Source organism: Lathamus discolor, chromosome 1 (genome assembly GCF_037157495.1).
Source record: "Lathamus discolor isolate bLatDis1 chromosome 1, bLatDis1.hap1, whole genome shotgun sequence".
NCBI lineage: Eukaryota > Metazoa > Chordata > Aves > Psittaciformes > Psittacidae > Lathamus > Lathamus discolor.
Genome location: NC_088884.1, coordinates 36,478,229 through 36,490,657, shown reverse-complemented (window position 1 = coordinate 36,490,657; position 12,429 = coordinate 36,478,229). Strand labels below are relative to the sequence as shown.

Here is a 12,429-nt window from a genome sequence, read left to right as displayed (position 1 = left end):
AAACTAGTTTATCTCTACTGAGTTTCAGGAGCTGTGCCAGCAGAGACTCTGACCCTACGCAATGTAATCTCAGTCACCTGCTTGTTCTGCCACCTGTCCCTTCTCTTTTCGCTGTGTTCAGGAGAAACGCTGTCTCACTTGGCAAGGGAGGTTTGTGATGCCTATGGGAGTGGTTTGAAACATTTGGCTGTCATTTCCCCTTGTGCTTGCTGAAGCACCAGAACACTGTTATCACCCGTGTAAGAGAATCTTAGAGAAACCCCTTGAACCCAGACATATGTGACAAAACTGTGGTGTAAGCAGAAAAAAGTATTTAGAAGCTGGAAAGAACTGGTTGGAAGTTAAATAAATAAGTTTTGCTTAATGCTTTCTTCTTAATCTACCTGACAATCTACTTTAATAATACTGTGTTTACTAATCAGAAAAGCTACACTCAACAAGGTTGCAAATACCATCACTGAGTGATTTAAAATAGAGTAACTACTGGCATATGCAGACACATATTTCTAAAAATGAGTTGCAACGCATTGTTAAAGTCACTCCCATTTCAAAGAGCTTTTTTTACTATCCTATCAAATGAGGACAAAGAATCAGATGTAGCTTTTCTTGTGGACAAAGACATCTATTCCAGGCAAAGACGGTATACAGAGAGATGCAAGTGGAAGGACACAAATTTACTCCCCACCATCAGCATATGGTTTTGCCACAGTGCTGTGTTTTGATTTGCACATTCAAAAGCTGCCTGGCCTTTTCATACAGTCAGTTCAGCTCTGCTCTCATCTACTCCCACGACTATCTATCTGTTTTGTCAGTCTGAGTTACTCCAAGAAGGTGCAAGGAGGAATGATTGACTGTAGTGAATTTGCTTGAAATCTTAGAATTAATAACATGAGGTTAAGTAAAAAATAGCCACATGACAGTAGTCATGTGGCTGTTGGTATTATACATGTGGAATCTGCACAGGGTGAATATCAGGGTGAAATGTTAGAAAATGCCAGGCATAAGTGGATGTTTTATGATGCTGGTTTTAATTGCATGATGATATACTCCCTTCACCCTAACCTCTGCCTCTGTGGTTTCCTTCTTCCTTGTGTAGGGTGGAGCTGTCTTAAGGATGAATCAGTGAAGGCATCTGCTTTCTAAAGGGCTCTTTGGCATTTGTGGCAGGCAGAAGGTACACAGGGAGCTGCAGAAGATGAAATAGTCTTTGGGTGAAGACAGTTGGTGATGAGTGATTCACATATCCCCAGATTTTGCTAATGACCCCAGACATCTAAGTTTTATTCTCAGGTCTGTGAGCGACACCCCTGGCATGTGACTTGAAGAAAGCCTGGGCTTTGCCAGAGGCAAATGGTGAGGGGCACAATGAGCACAGAAAGCACTGAATAATGTTAAGGATGCAGAGAAGTCAGAAATGGTTCAAAACTGGTGGAGATCTTTAAGATTCCTTCATGGCTCAATTCTGCATCAGTTAAAAAGGGACAAATGACAGGACAAGAGGTAACGGGTTAAAACTTAAACAGGGGAAGTTTAGATTGGATATAAGGCAGAAATTCTTTCCTGTTAGGGTGGTGAGGCACTGGAATCGGTTGCCCAGGGAGGTTGTGAGTGCTCCATCCCTGACAGTGTTCAAGGCCAGGTTGGATGAAGCCTTGGGTGACATGGTTTAGTGTGAGGTGTCCCTGCCCATGGCAGGGGGGTTGGAACTAGATGATCTTGAGGTCCTTTCCAACCCTAACTATTCTGTGATTCTATGATTCTAAATCCAGAGTCTGATTACAGGTTTTTATGAACTTTTTACGGTTACAATTAGTGCTACAGAAAAAAGTATATGAGAAAATGAATAATTCTGTTTTCAGGGCAGTATTCAGTAAAGAAGACCTAGGGTTACTTACTGAGAAATGAGGAGAATACAAAATCAGGAATAGCTGCTCATTATCTGAGCACTGTCCATTTTGTGCACCAGATGAAAAGAAACCTATGGGAAAATGGTATAGGACTACATAATTGGATGGGACAGGGCTGCAGGGTTGTCCCTTGCTCCGATATTTCCCAGCTTTGCATCTCGATGGTGTTCTCTCTTTACAAAACAGCTTTACACGTGCATTTTACCACCCACCTCAAGCTGGAACACAGGGTCTGGGCTGAAGGAGGTTTCCATGCAACAGACACAAGTCCTCCACCTCGTCTTTGACCTCCACTGCTCACTTGTCCTCTCCAGACCTCATCTATTTAGTCCTGGTTGCTGCTTCTCAGACTCATTCTTCTAGCCATAATCAGCTCTCCAGGACCTCACCTGTCTCCTTGACTGTTTATTCCAGCTTGGATTTTGTTTCTGCTGCACTAATGCCTTATTTTCCATGCTGCTGCGGGTGTCAGCAGGGATCCCAGGGGATGTATCACAGGCTTCACGCCCCATGTGTTGGGAGTCACTGGTCTAATAGAGACAGGGACAGATCTCTGCTTAAAGCTCAGTTGAGCTAGCTTTGACCCAGATGTTTCTCAGGAATCACTACCCCAGTAGACACCTACTGGTATCCTTACCAATAGGTATCTACCAAACTACCAGCAAAGGTGTGAGGAAGAACATTGAGGCACTGGTGCCATGGAGAGGTATCTGATGTTATGAAGACATGTTTAACCTCTCATCTCATTTATCTTTCTTTAAAACCACAATACATCATGGGAGAGTTTGTGGCAGCTGCTATGAGGCTGATTATTGCCCTATTTGTAGCATATAGTTCCTGGGCTTGAGCATGGAATATTTACTGAAAAGATTAGTCCTGTAAGTAATTAGTCTTGCTGGAAAAGAGTTTCACTGGCTGCAGATAATACTCCAATTCCCTGTATCCAAAATAATTTAATCTCTTCTAAATGAATTCAATTTTTCTAAAGAAAAAATGACTTCCACAGTGTTACTCCAAACCTGACTGTGGAGAGATCCAGCTTTAGATGAAGCAGTAATGATTTCACCTAACTTCGCTTTCAGCTCCTAAGCTACTGGAATTAATTGAGCGTGTAATTAAGGAAGGGTTTTCTTACCAATATGATCATGCCTATAATTAAAATCTCACACAAATGTGTATGTGGAAGAAGAATAGGGCAGGGCAGAGCAGGAGAGAGACCAAAGAGTCTGACAGGTTTACATCAAAGGACCTGAGCTCCTGCAGCTCTAAGCCAGAGGGAGGGGAGGAAAGGAAGACAGAGCTGGCTGATAACTGACTTGATATATTGTTTTTGACCTCCTGTCTTCAAAGCCCCATGTGGTTTAAGTGCTGTCTATGCAGCAGATTGCTTCTACCTTTCATGTTACTTCAGCAGAGTCAAGCTTTGACAGCATTTGTGGTACCAATCCCGGAGGAGCAGAAAAGAGATGATATCTGCCTGTTTTCAGAGAGGGTGGAAAGGGTTTGGCTGCTGCTTTGGGCTGTGCCTCTCCAGTGCTGCAGCCCAGGGGACCCCATGTCATGTCACAAGAGCCACTGCTTTCCTCTGGGTATTGTTGCATGGGAGACCCATGAACAAGATTTCATAAAAGGAGTGGTGATGTTTATTACTGTTATTTATACTGCCTTTACTATTAAATCAGCCTTTAATAGAGGTGTTCAGCAGGTGATGTTTGACCCAGGTCAATGGTTCTGACCAGGGACAGCAGCATTTTGCGAGGTTTTGCTGCAACGCAGCACCTCCACAGGAGCAAAGGGACAAGGAAGGGACAAAGTCTTTCCCTAAAAATACCAAATGGGGACCTGAAGCTTGAAGAGAAGAAGAGATTAACTCCCTTAGCTGGTCTGCCATATGCTATCATTGCTATCATATACTATCATATGCTATCATATCCCCTATGACAATGTTAGGGAGGGGAAAAATCCTCTCTCATAGTATAACCAAGCAAAGGGCCAAGGCACCAAGGAAAACCATAGGTAAGGATGGGTGTTGCATGAAAGAAGGCACCTTGAGCAGAACACTGTCCTCTTGTTTGTTGGATACCCGCTGTGCGCAGGGAAAACAGGACTTTGTATGGTTGTTGACATTATTGTATGTTTATAAATAGCATCAAAAAGGCACCTGTATCTGTCCCCATGTTTCCTCTGAACTGGTACAACCTGTAGGGCCTTGGATTTTTGTCTTGCTGGTTAAATTCCAAATAGGGTCAGACTTCTGGTCTCATAGATTTGGTGGGGTTTATATCGCAGTGTAGAAAAAAGAGGAATGGAGGGAAAGTTAAAGTACATTAGGTGTGCATTCTCAGGAAGAAAGCCTGTATGCCCAGCTGCAGGCATATTTTTACATTCATCATAAACCAGTAGAATATTATAAGAAACAACTGATCACTACTGAAGTGTGGGCTGAGGTGCTTAAAGTTATGCTGGTATGCACTGCTCATGGATCACACTGTATGTGAAATACTCAGTGTGCAAGTACTTTATTGCATTCCCTATAGTCCCAAACATAAACACAGAGTCCCTACCAGTAACTGCTTCCAGAATGACCTAATAGATCAAATAGCCATGCAGGAGAGCTGTTTTCCTCCACAGATAACTACTATGCCGGCATTTTGAGACAACCATCACTTTTATTTCATAATCATCCTCTCAACTTTCCCATTTTTTCAGCTTTCCCTTTTTTATCGCAGTGAAGACTTTATGACTTTCCCCAGTGGATACAAGCTGTGATTCACAGCTATCATCGGGCAGCTCTGTCTGAGTTCTGCTTTTGAAAGGATCGCCAATTGCCTCCCCAACAACTGCCCATTAAGCAAACTGCTTGATGAAATGACTAGGAAGATGGGTGCTCACCAGTGCGTTTTCTCTGCACTTATTAAAACCTCCTGAAGCCTGTAATCCACACACCAAGCTAGTGAGCATTATACTCATAATGCCTTGTCCGAACGCATTTTAAATCTCACTATTATCATTATTTATTATTATGCTATTATTTATATGTTTCTATTATTAATTTAAATTTTATATTACTGTGGTCTTTACATAGGCCCCCAGTGTGCTTTTCTGTGAGGTCCCATGTGAGCCAAGAGAAGATCCTTGGGCATTTCCAGGCAATCTCAGCTGCAGGAAGGATTTGGGGACTTGAGATGTTCCTGGGAACCTCTGCGACAGCCAGGGCTTTGCAGAGGCTGAGTGAGACGTGGAGAATCTAGGCCAGGATGCAGGCTGGCTTGAGCTGGGACATGGTGTCTGGACAGTGGGAGGTGAGTGGGGCACTTCAGAGAAGTTCCTGTTTCCATCCCCTGAAAGGACCCAAGTGGTATTTGATACATGAGAGCTTTGGTCATCAAGGTATGCTGTGATCATTCCAGGCTCCAATACAATGGAGGTACCAAGCCTATTTACATCTCCCAGTGATGTGGATCCTTCAGCTGGTGATGGCAGAAGGGGGATCCCAACCAGGTGACCATACTCTCTGTGAAAGGCAAAGCAATCCCAGTGCTGTGGTCACCCTGGTCCATCTTAAGGGTTGTCATCATGCGAGTGCTCAGCAAGAGATGAACCAGCTTAATGTGGTGTGAACCCAAGGGTGCCTCATGCTATGATGGGATAGTCTGGACTCAGCTGTGCTGCTGAGGATGCTGAGAAAGAACAGCATCACCTTGCCATTGAGTTGTAGGTGTGATATCAGAATCTGCACTGCAATCTTTCCTCCGTAAACAACAGAGGCAGAATGCCCTCATTTCCTCTCAACCTTCAGAAGGGAACCTTTGGGGACAGGGATTGTCTCCTCATCATATGCTTGGCCTGCACTAAGCATGAATCCCCATGCTGGACCTTAACCTCCTGGTGCTACCACATTGCAATTCTCATTAAAGGTGCAGTGTCCAACACCTGCCCAGGAGGATATGGAAGGATGGGAGGATGCTTTCCCCCTGTACAATAAACAACCACCCTTGCTGCAACTGTGTGTGAGGGCAGGGCCCGGTCAGGCATGGTGTCTCACTGCACTGATACAAAGCACAGCTGGGGAGGAAAAATAACCTTTCAGAGTTATGTTCAGTGATATATTGCTTGTAAATCTGAATGGGTTTGGGAAATGTTACAGAACAGAAAGAGCTCTGCTTTTCCAGAGGCATAACGATATGGTAGAGTTATTTCAAAGCCAAAGTGTGCTCTGAGTTATGCCCTTAATCCTCTCTCTCAGGTATTTATAAAGTTATGATTAAGAGTAGCAGACACAGGACTTCATTATTTCTTGAATTGCCTTTCTTTTTAACGGTCTACAAGCTCAGAGAATTACATATGGCCTCATTAACCCCTGTGTCAAACTGCTAATAAGGCAAGGGAAGAGGCTGCCCCTCAACTGCTTGGCAGATAATGTGCATGCCCCATGGAAGGGCTGCCAAAGGAGCCCTGGCACTTCCCACACCACACTATGGACTTCACATGGCTGTGTCAGGAACCTGCAAAGTTTTGGTGCTCACTGTCCATGTGAAGTCACTCCAGCTGAGAGGTCTGAATCACCAAAATGACTTAGGGAATCCCAGCCTCTGAGCATCATCACCACCTGTATGAGTTTATCTCAATGGGATATTCCAGACTGGGGGTTAAAGACACAGTGGTATTGAAACAGGGACCTGAGGTTCCAGAGAAGGAATGTGTGTGCTTCTTGGAGGACAGGTGCCCCATTTTGCCATTTTGTCTTTTGTCTTTGTTAAAAAGGCCATCAACATTTTCACAACATATACAAAGGACGTTGCATCTCGCTTTGTACAAGAGTGCTGTAGGGTGAATTGAAGATGTGTAGCTCTCCATAAAGTGCAGGATCCTACCTTCAACTTTTACAGGACAGTTTGAGAACGTAAAGTTAAGAATCTGTTCAAATGTTTTTCTAGACGTGCCCTCACACCATGATAAAAAGATGGCACATGTAAACCTCTTTCAGTTACAATCCAAGAGGGTTAAGGACTACAGCAAACCTTTCCATAGGTGTAATGCAGACTCCAGACTTCCCTTTCTCTGGGGTAACTTTCCCCTTCAGATTTCATCCCCTGGTGATCTCAAAAGCCAGCTGCCACAACCCTCTGCTCTTTAAGATTCACAGGGGATGTGGTATCTCCCACAGTTTCTCAGCTTCAAGCTGTTTTGAACTTCTCTAAGTAAGGCACAAGGACAACTTAACCACTCTTTTTGAGAGACTTTGTGGTCAAAACTAAACTGCTTTGAAAGCAGAACCAACAGGGTTTAATGAGTGAACAGTAACACCATGGGAGTGTACTAATCCCCCAAATCTATAATGAACAGATAAAGTTAATAAGATTCAATAAGAGAGAACAGCCCCATTAACGTTTTAAGAGCGCTGTCTAAACATTACACACGTTATTTACCGAGTTCCCAAGCTGAATTCTCTACACAGGAACGCTCCAAATTCATTATCTTTGGATGCAAAGCTGAGTAAATTCAACGGTAATTAATCTCCATTTACCCTCTGTGTGTGTTTCTGAACAGACGAAAAGTTCATTGAAAAAGTCCTTTCAGCCAGTCTGAAAGAAAAGCAATGCTTTGATAAACAAAAAGGCACCAAACACGGGCCTCTCAAAGGGAAACAGAGCAGCTAGCCAGTTTCTGCGTGGTTCAAGCCAGGTGCTCATTGCAAATTCAGTAGCATGCACTGGCAAGTGTCAGCGGCAGAGGAACTGAAATGACTGAAATTCTTATGCCAGTGTAATTTGCTGAAGGCGATGAACTGAGGGTTAAGGCAAATTGTGCATGTGTTGAGGATTATAAAACAAATTAAAATGGAGGCTAACAAAAAGAGTGCAATATTTATGCATTTCTTCATGCTTTTCACTCTGTGGTACTCAATCAACTTCACAGGCTCTTAAGGTGGCATGGGGACATTGCTATTATGTACATTCATTTGCTCCTGAAAAGGGAGCTCAGCTGTAGTAGGCTATAGAATGCAGCTGATTCTGGTAATATTCATCAGTATCACCGTTAACTCACCAAATATTTACAACCCACAATTATTTTTAGTCATGTGATATTTAATCAACACCAAAAATGCAGGGAGTTTTCTGTGCAACGCATTCCATTTAACTGTTTCGATTTTGATACGCCAGCCCATTTTACCATGTATTCCTCCACTTTCCCTTAAATTCCTGCATTCATGGATCCCAGCTATACAAAAGTATAAGTGCATTAATCACCCATGACTTACTGCAGTGGAGTCTATTACATGGTGTAATGCACTTAATGTTTGATACGTAATTTACTTCAACTTTCTAAGTTATTAAGCACCCCACTGTATGATCACCCAGCACGGCCCAGTAACCGAATAGGTTACCACTTTGTGGAATGGGAAACAAGTCCCCTATGAAATACGCTTTTAGTTATGTATTCCCAGCCCTCTGCTGGCAAGACCTGCCATGAAGCTGAATGGAGATGTGAGGACATGTGCCCATGTCTCTGCCCTGCATGGGCATGTGCCCATGTCTAGCCCTTCTGCACCATAAATTGGGGTTTTGAAATCAAGATGTGCCACTTGTCCCTTTTCCAGTGCTGATGTGGGGTGGAAACCTCTACAAGCAAAGGGGACCAAAGAGGTGACAGGAATTGTATTTCCATTTGCCACCACAATATTCATCCAAGACCAGCTGCAGGGATTTGGGCCTTCTTTTAATTACAGAGACCTTTGCATGTTTGGCTAAGAGAGGCAGAGGCACATTGTCCTCACCCTTTGGTGACAGACTGTCAGAGGTGCCTGCAAGAGTCAACCCTTACTCCTACCCAAGGAAACAAAGCAAACTGGGTGGTTTTTCATTTTCTGTCTACATTTGAGCAGACTGAATACCACTACCTGAGACACTAAAGATAGATAAAACAGAGTTTATTTGCATTTCACTGTAACATGGAGATATTTTCACACTGGTTAACGTCTTGGAGCTCACAGATGCTCCAGGCTCGCTCTAAGCAGCACTGCTAGAGATGACCAGAAGCCCACCATCCTTCATCTCACCATACAAACCAAAGGACAAAAAAACTTCCAACTGGCCTCCAACAGTTGCAGTCTAAGTGTAAAACAAGTGACAACAGATGGGACCAGACAGACGGGGGAGGAGAGGGGGAAAGATGAGGTAATATTAAGGAGTGTGACAGGCAGGGGTCTCTGCACATCGGCAGCCTTGCTGTTGTCAAGCGTTTTTTTTGTAGGCATCACATATTAAGGTTGTATTTGGAGAATTATAGATTTTACGCTTGATTTTCTGGAAGGGAAACAGGGAGCTGCTGCCAGCTACGAGGCATCTTGGAAATGAGATTAGTTTTCGAACCTGTTCAAGTGATCTTCTCATTGTTATTTCTTTGTAAGGACCAAATCCTGATCTTAGGTACACAAAGTTTACTTGAATATCTCCATCAGCTGCCATGGAGCTACTCCAGTTTAACAGAAACGTAACATCAATGTCAGTACCTGGATTTTCAACAGAAGCATGTCAGTCTTACATTATTGCAATCAATGGTCAAAAAGTCGCATTGCTTTGGCAATTGAGAAGATTTTCCCATACACAAAGCAGGTCAGAATCTGCTCCATTCTTTGGTATTAGAACAGATTAGGATCCAAAGGATCAAGTCTACATATGCAGATTCTTCTATAGCATTGATAAATAATGCAATAGTGGTAATTGAGGTTACACTTTATGAACAGCATTATTAGGATTTACATTCCATACAAAGCAAGTCAGATGAACAAACATAATACCCAGTCCCGGTCCACTTCCCTTACTCTGTCATTTCTACAGCTGCCCGCATGCTGCAGGTGCTGATAGTACACACATCTGACTGTAATCCACGCGTCAGCCTGATAGCACACCAGTTCTGGGAGAGACTGCCTCCAGCAATCATTTCAAGCCCGGTTAAAGCAGCAGAATGGAATCATCAACTCAGATGTTGAAAGTTACATGTTCTAATAATGGAAATGAGATCTGTTGGGCAGTTTTTCTGTTTCCTATTCTTTGACAGAAAAAATAAATGAGAAATGCCTTACAAAGACTAACAGTAATGTATGTATGCCTCAGTAATGAGAGGTATGAATGGCTGGGTCTATAACCCCTTATAAATCTTTCATTCTATAAACTGCCCGTTAGCATTATTCTTGGCAATGGAGATCTATATGTAGTTGGTAGGTTCTTTTTTTAATCCCCAACTTACTAAGCAAGACAAAAAAGAGCTGAATTACAGTGGAAAAAAATTACTCCCCTGGAGAATTACAGTACAGCCACTTGCTGACAAATTGTTATTATTTAAATCACTTTTCTAGCTTTTAATATTGAAAATACTTTCAATCACTGAAAAGCCTTTAATTTAGGATAGTGAATGGCAGGGATGTCACCGAAGAGACCAGACTAGCTCATCTGCCTCAGCACAAGGACTGGACCAGATGATTTCTCAGGATTTTTTCTAGTCTGACATTTATATGAAACAACTCTGGTGTGACTACACCTTCCAAACTGCATGTAAGATGCATGAAGATACCCTGTTGCCAGCAAGAATTGTCACTGAATTCCAGTTCTCCCAGTCCTGAGACACAATAACACAGGGTTGGACTGCATGTGGGGATGGACCAAAATCAGAAAGATTTACCCAAGGCAGTTACCACACGGGATGAAGGCAGTGGCTAAATAAATAAAATACAATCAGGATTCAGTCTATCCCCCTGGACCACACAGCTATAGTAGGATGGAAGGTGATTTTACAAAACAAATCATCACTGTATTTGTCTCTGGCTTTTCCCTGCTGGAATTCAAGTTTCTTTAACACCAAGGATTAATGGCAAACCTTTAAAGAGAGTTGAGAGCACAAGAAAGCAGCAGACAAGTGCAGCAATTCCCTAGGTCTGCACACTCACTTTCTCTTTTACAGCTTTGGGTCCACATCAAGAGGTCTCCCACCCTGGCAGGGTATTGAGGCACAAAATCACCCTCTTTGCTTGTCCGGGCGTCCCTTGCTGGTGAATACCCTGTACTGGGGTAGCCCACTGGCAGCATCCCTCCCCGCCCCGCAGGTAGCTTTCCCATACAGCCCCCGGGGGAGCACACACAGACACACAGACACAATGAGAGCCTCCGACTGGAAATTCAAACAAAAATATGGCTGTCTACTCCAAAAGGCAAACTCATTTACAAAGGTCATCTCTGTTGAGGAAGAGTGATGGGTTACTCCCCTCTTGGAGGCGACTGCTGTCTCTCCTCCACCGAGTTACATTCATGAGCATAGTTTTGAAAAGGAAGAAAGAAAAAAAGAGAGAGAAAAGAAAAGAGACAAAAGCTCGGCAAGCCCCCTATTCACAGAGCTAGTCCCACACCTCTCCTTCCCCTCCTCGGGTAAAAACAGCTTCAAATGATATTAACATCTTCCCCTACCTTCGTTCTCATCGGAGACAGAAGCCCTTCCATTTTGGTCCGATCCTCATGCCAATCCTCGTGCCCCAACTTAGTCTCTCATCCCTGTCTCAAGCATCCCACACAAACAAGAGCATGTCAGGGACCGCCAGCGACACCCTCACGGAAGCTCGGCCAGCAGCCAACGTGCCAACTTGCAATCCTCAGTTACGTGGAGCACCGTTCCTGGAGGGAGAGACCTTCCTCCCTCTCCCTCCTCTCTCTCTCTCTCTGCATAATCTGCCTGCAGCTATGTTTGTACCATCGCGGCTGACAAACGATCCCTGCCTTACGTAATGCATTCAGCACAGGACAAGCGATCCCAGCCCAGCCACGGGGATCCGGTCGGCAGCGGTGATGGGAAGGTGTGGGACTTTGCCCTGCCTATTGTGCCACTGGGTTTAATCTGGCAACATCCCCCGACACGGGGCTGGCGCTCACTGGCTCTCCGTGCTAGCTAAGAAAGCACTGAGCAAACTTCGTCATCGTGGGAAGACTGCGGGTTCCCTGGGATTGACTTAAAGAGGGGTAATCCTGATCCCAGGCTTTGGTTTTCCCCGCTCGGGAAATACCAACAGTTGGAGCATTTTCTGCTGGGCGCGTTCGCTGTCAGCGAGTGACCGAACCCACGCTTGAAAGGGAGTTCCTGTCAATTGTTAGCCAGGAATTGAGAGAGAGAAAGGAAGAAAAGAGAGTGAAACAAAAGGAGTGTAGTCCTGCGAAGTTGGTCAGCAAAAGATACTCGCTGTATGTGTTTCTATTAGCATTTTAATTCAGATCAGAAAACGCTTTTGTGGAAAATTCCCTAATTGCTCCCATTGTCCTCATTTTGGTTTTGCATCAGGGTGATGCTGGTATTGAGAAAATTCCAACAGGAAAATAGGCTTCAGACCTGCAAACACCGCAGCGTTTGGTCCACAGGGTCACAGCAGCTCAGTCCAAACCCCTCTGAAATACCATCCAGTGAGCACCAGCTGCCAATCACTGCTCCAAAGGTCACTGGTTCCTCCTGGGGCCACCCCATTTCTATTAAGAAACAGCCA

The 12,429-nt window shown here is 44.0% G+C and overlaps 1 protein-coding gene across 1 annotated transcript in view; it reads right to left on the bottom strand.

Annotated features, from left to right (window-relative positions):
- The window catches only part of FRMD4A (FERM domain containing 4A), a 287,437-nt gene extending 276,042 nt beyond the window's left edge, over positions 1-11,395 (bottom strand). Inside the window, exon 1 of the mRNA XM_065667663.1 lies at positions 11,369-11,395. Coding sequence (XP_065523735.1) covers positions 11,369-11,380 — 12 coding nt within the window. The 5' untranslated portion in view covers positions 11,381-11,395. The remainder of the gene's footprint in view (positions 1-11,368) is intronic.
- Positions 11,396-12,429: the final 1,034 nt, after the last annotated feature.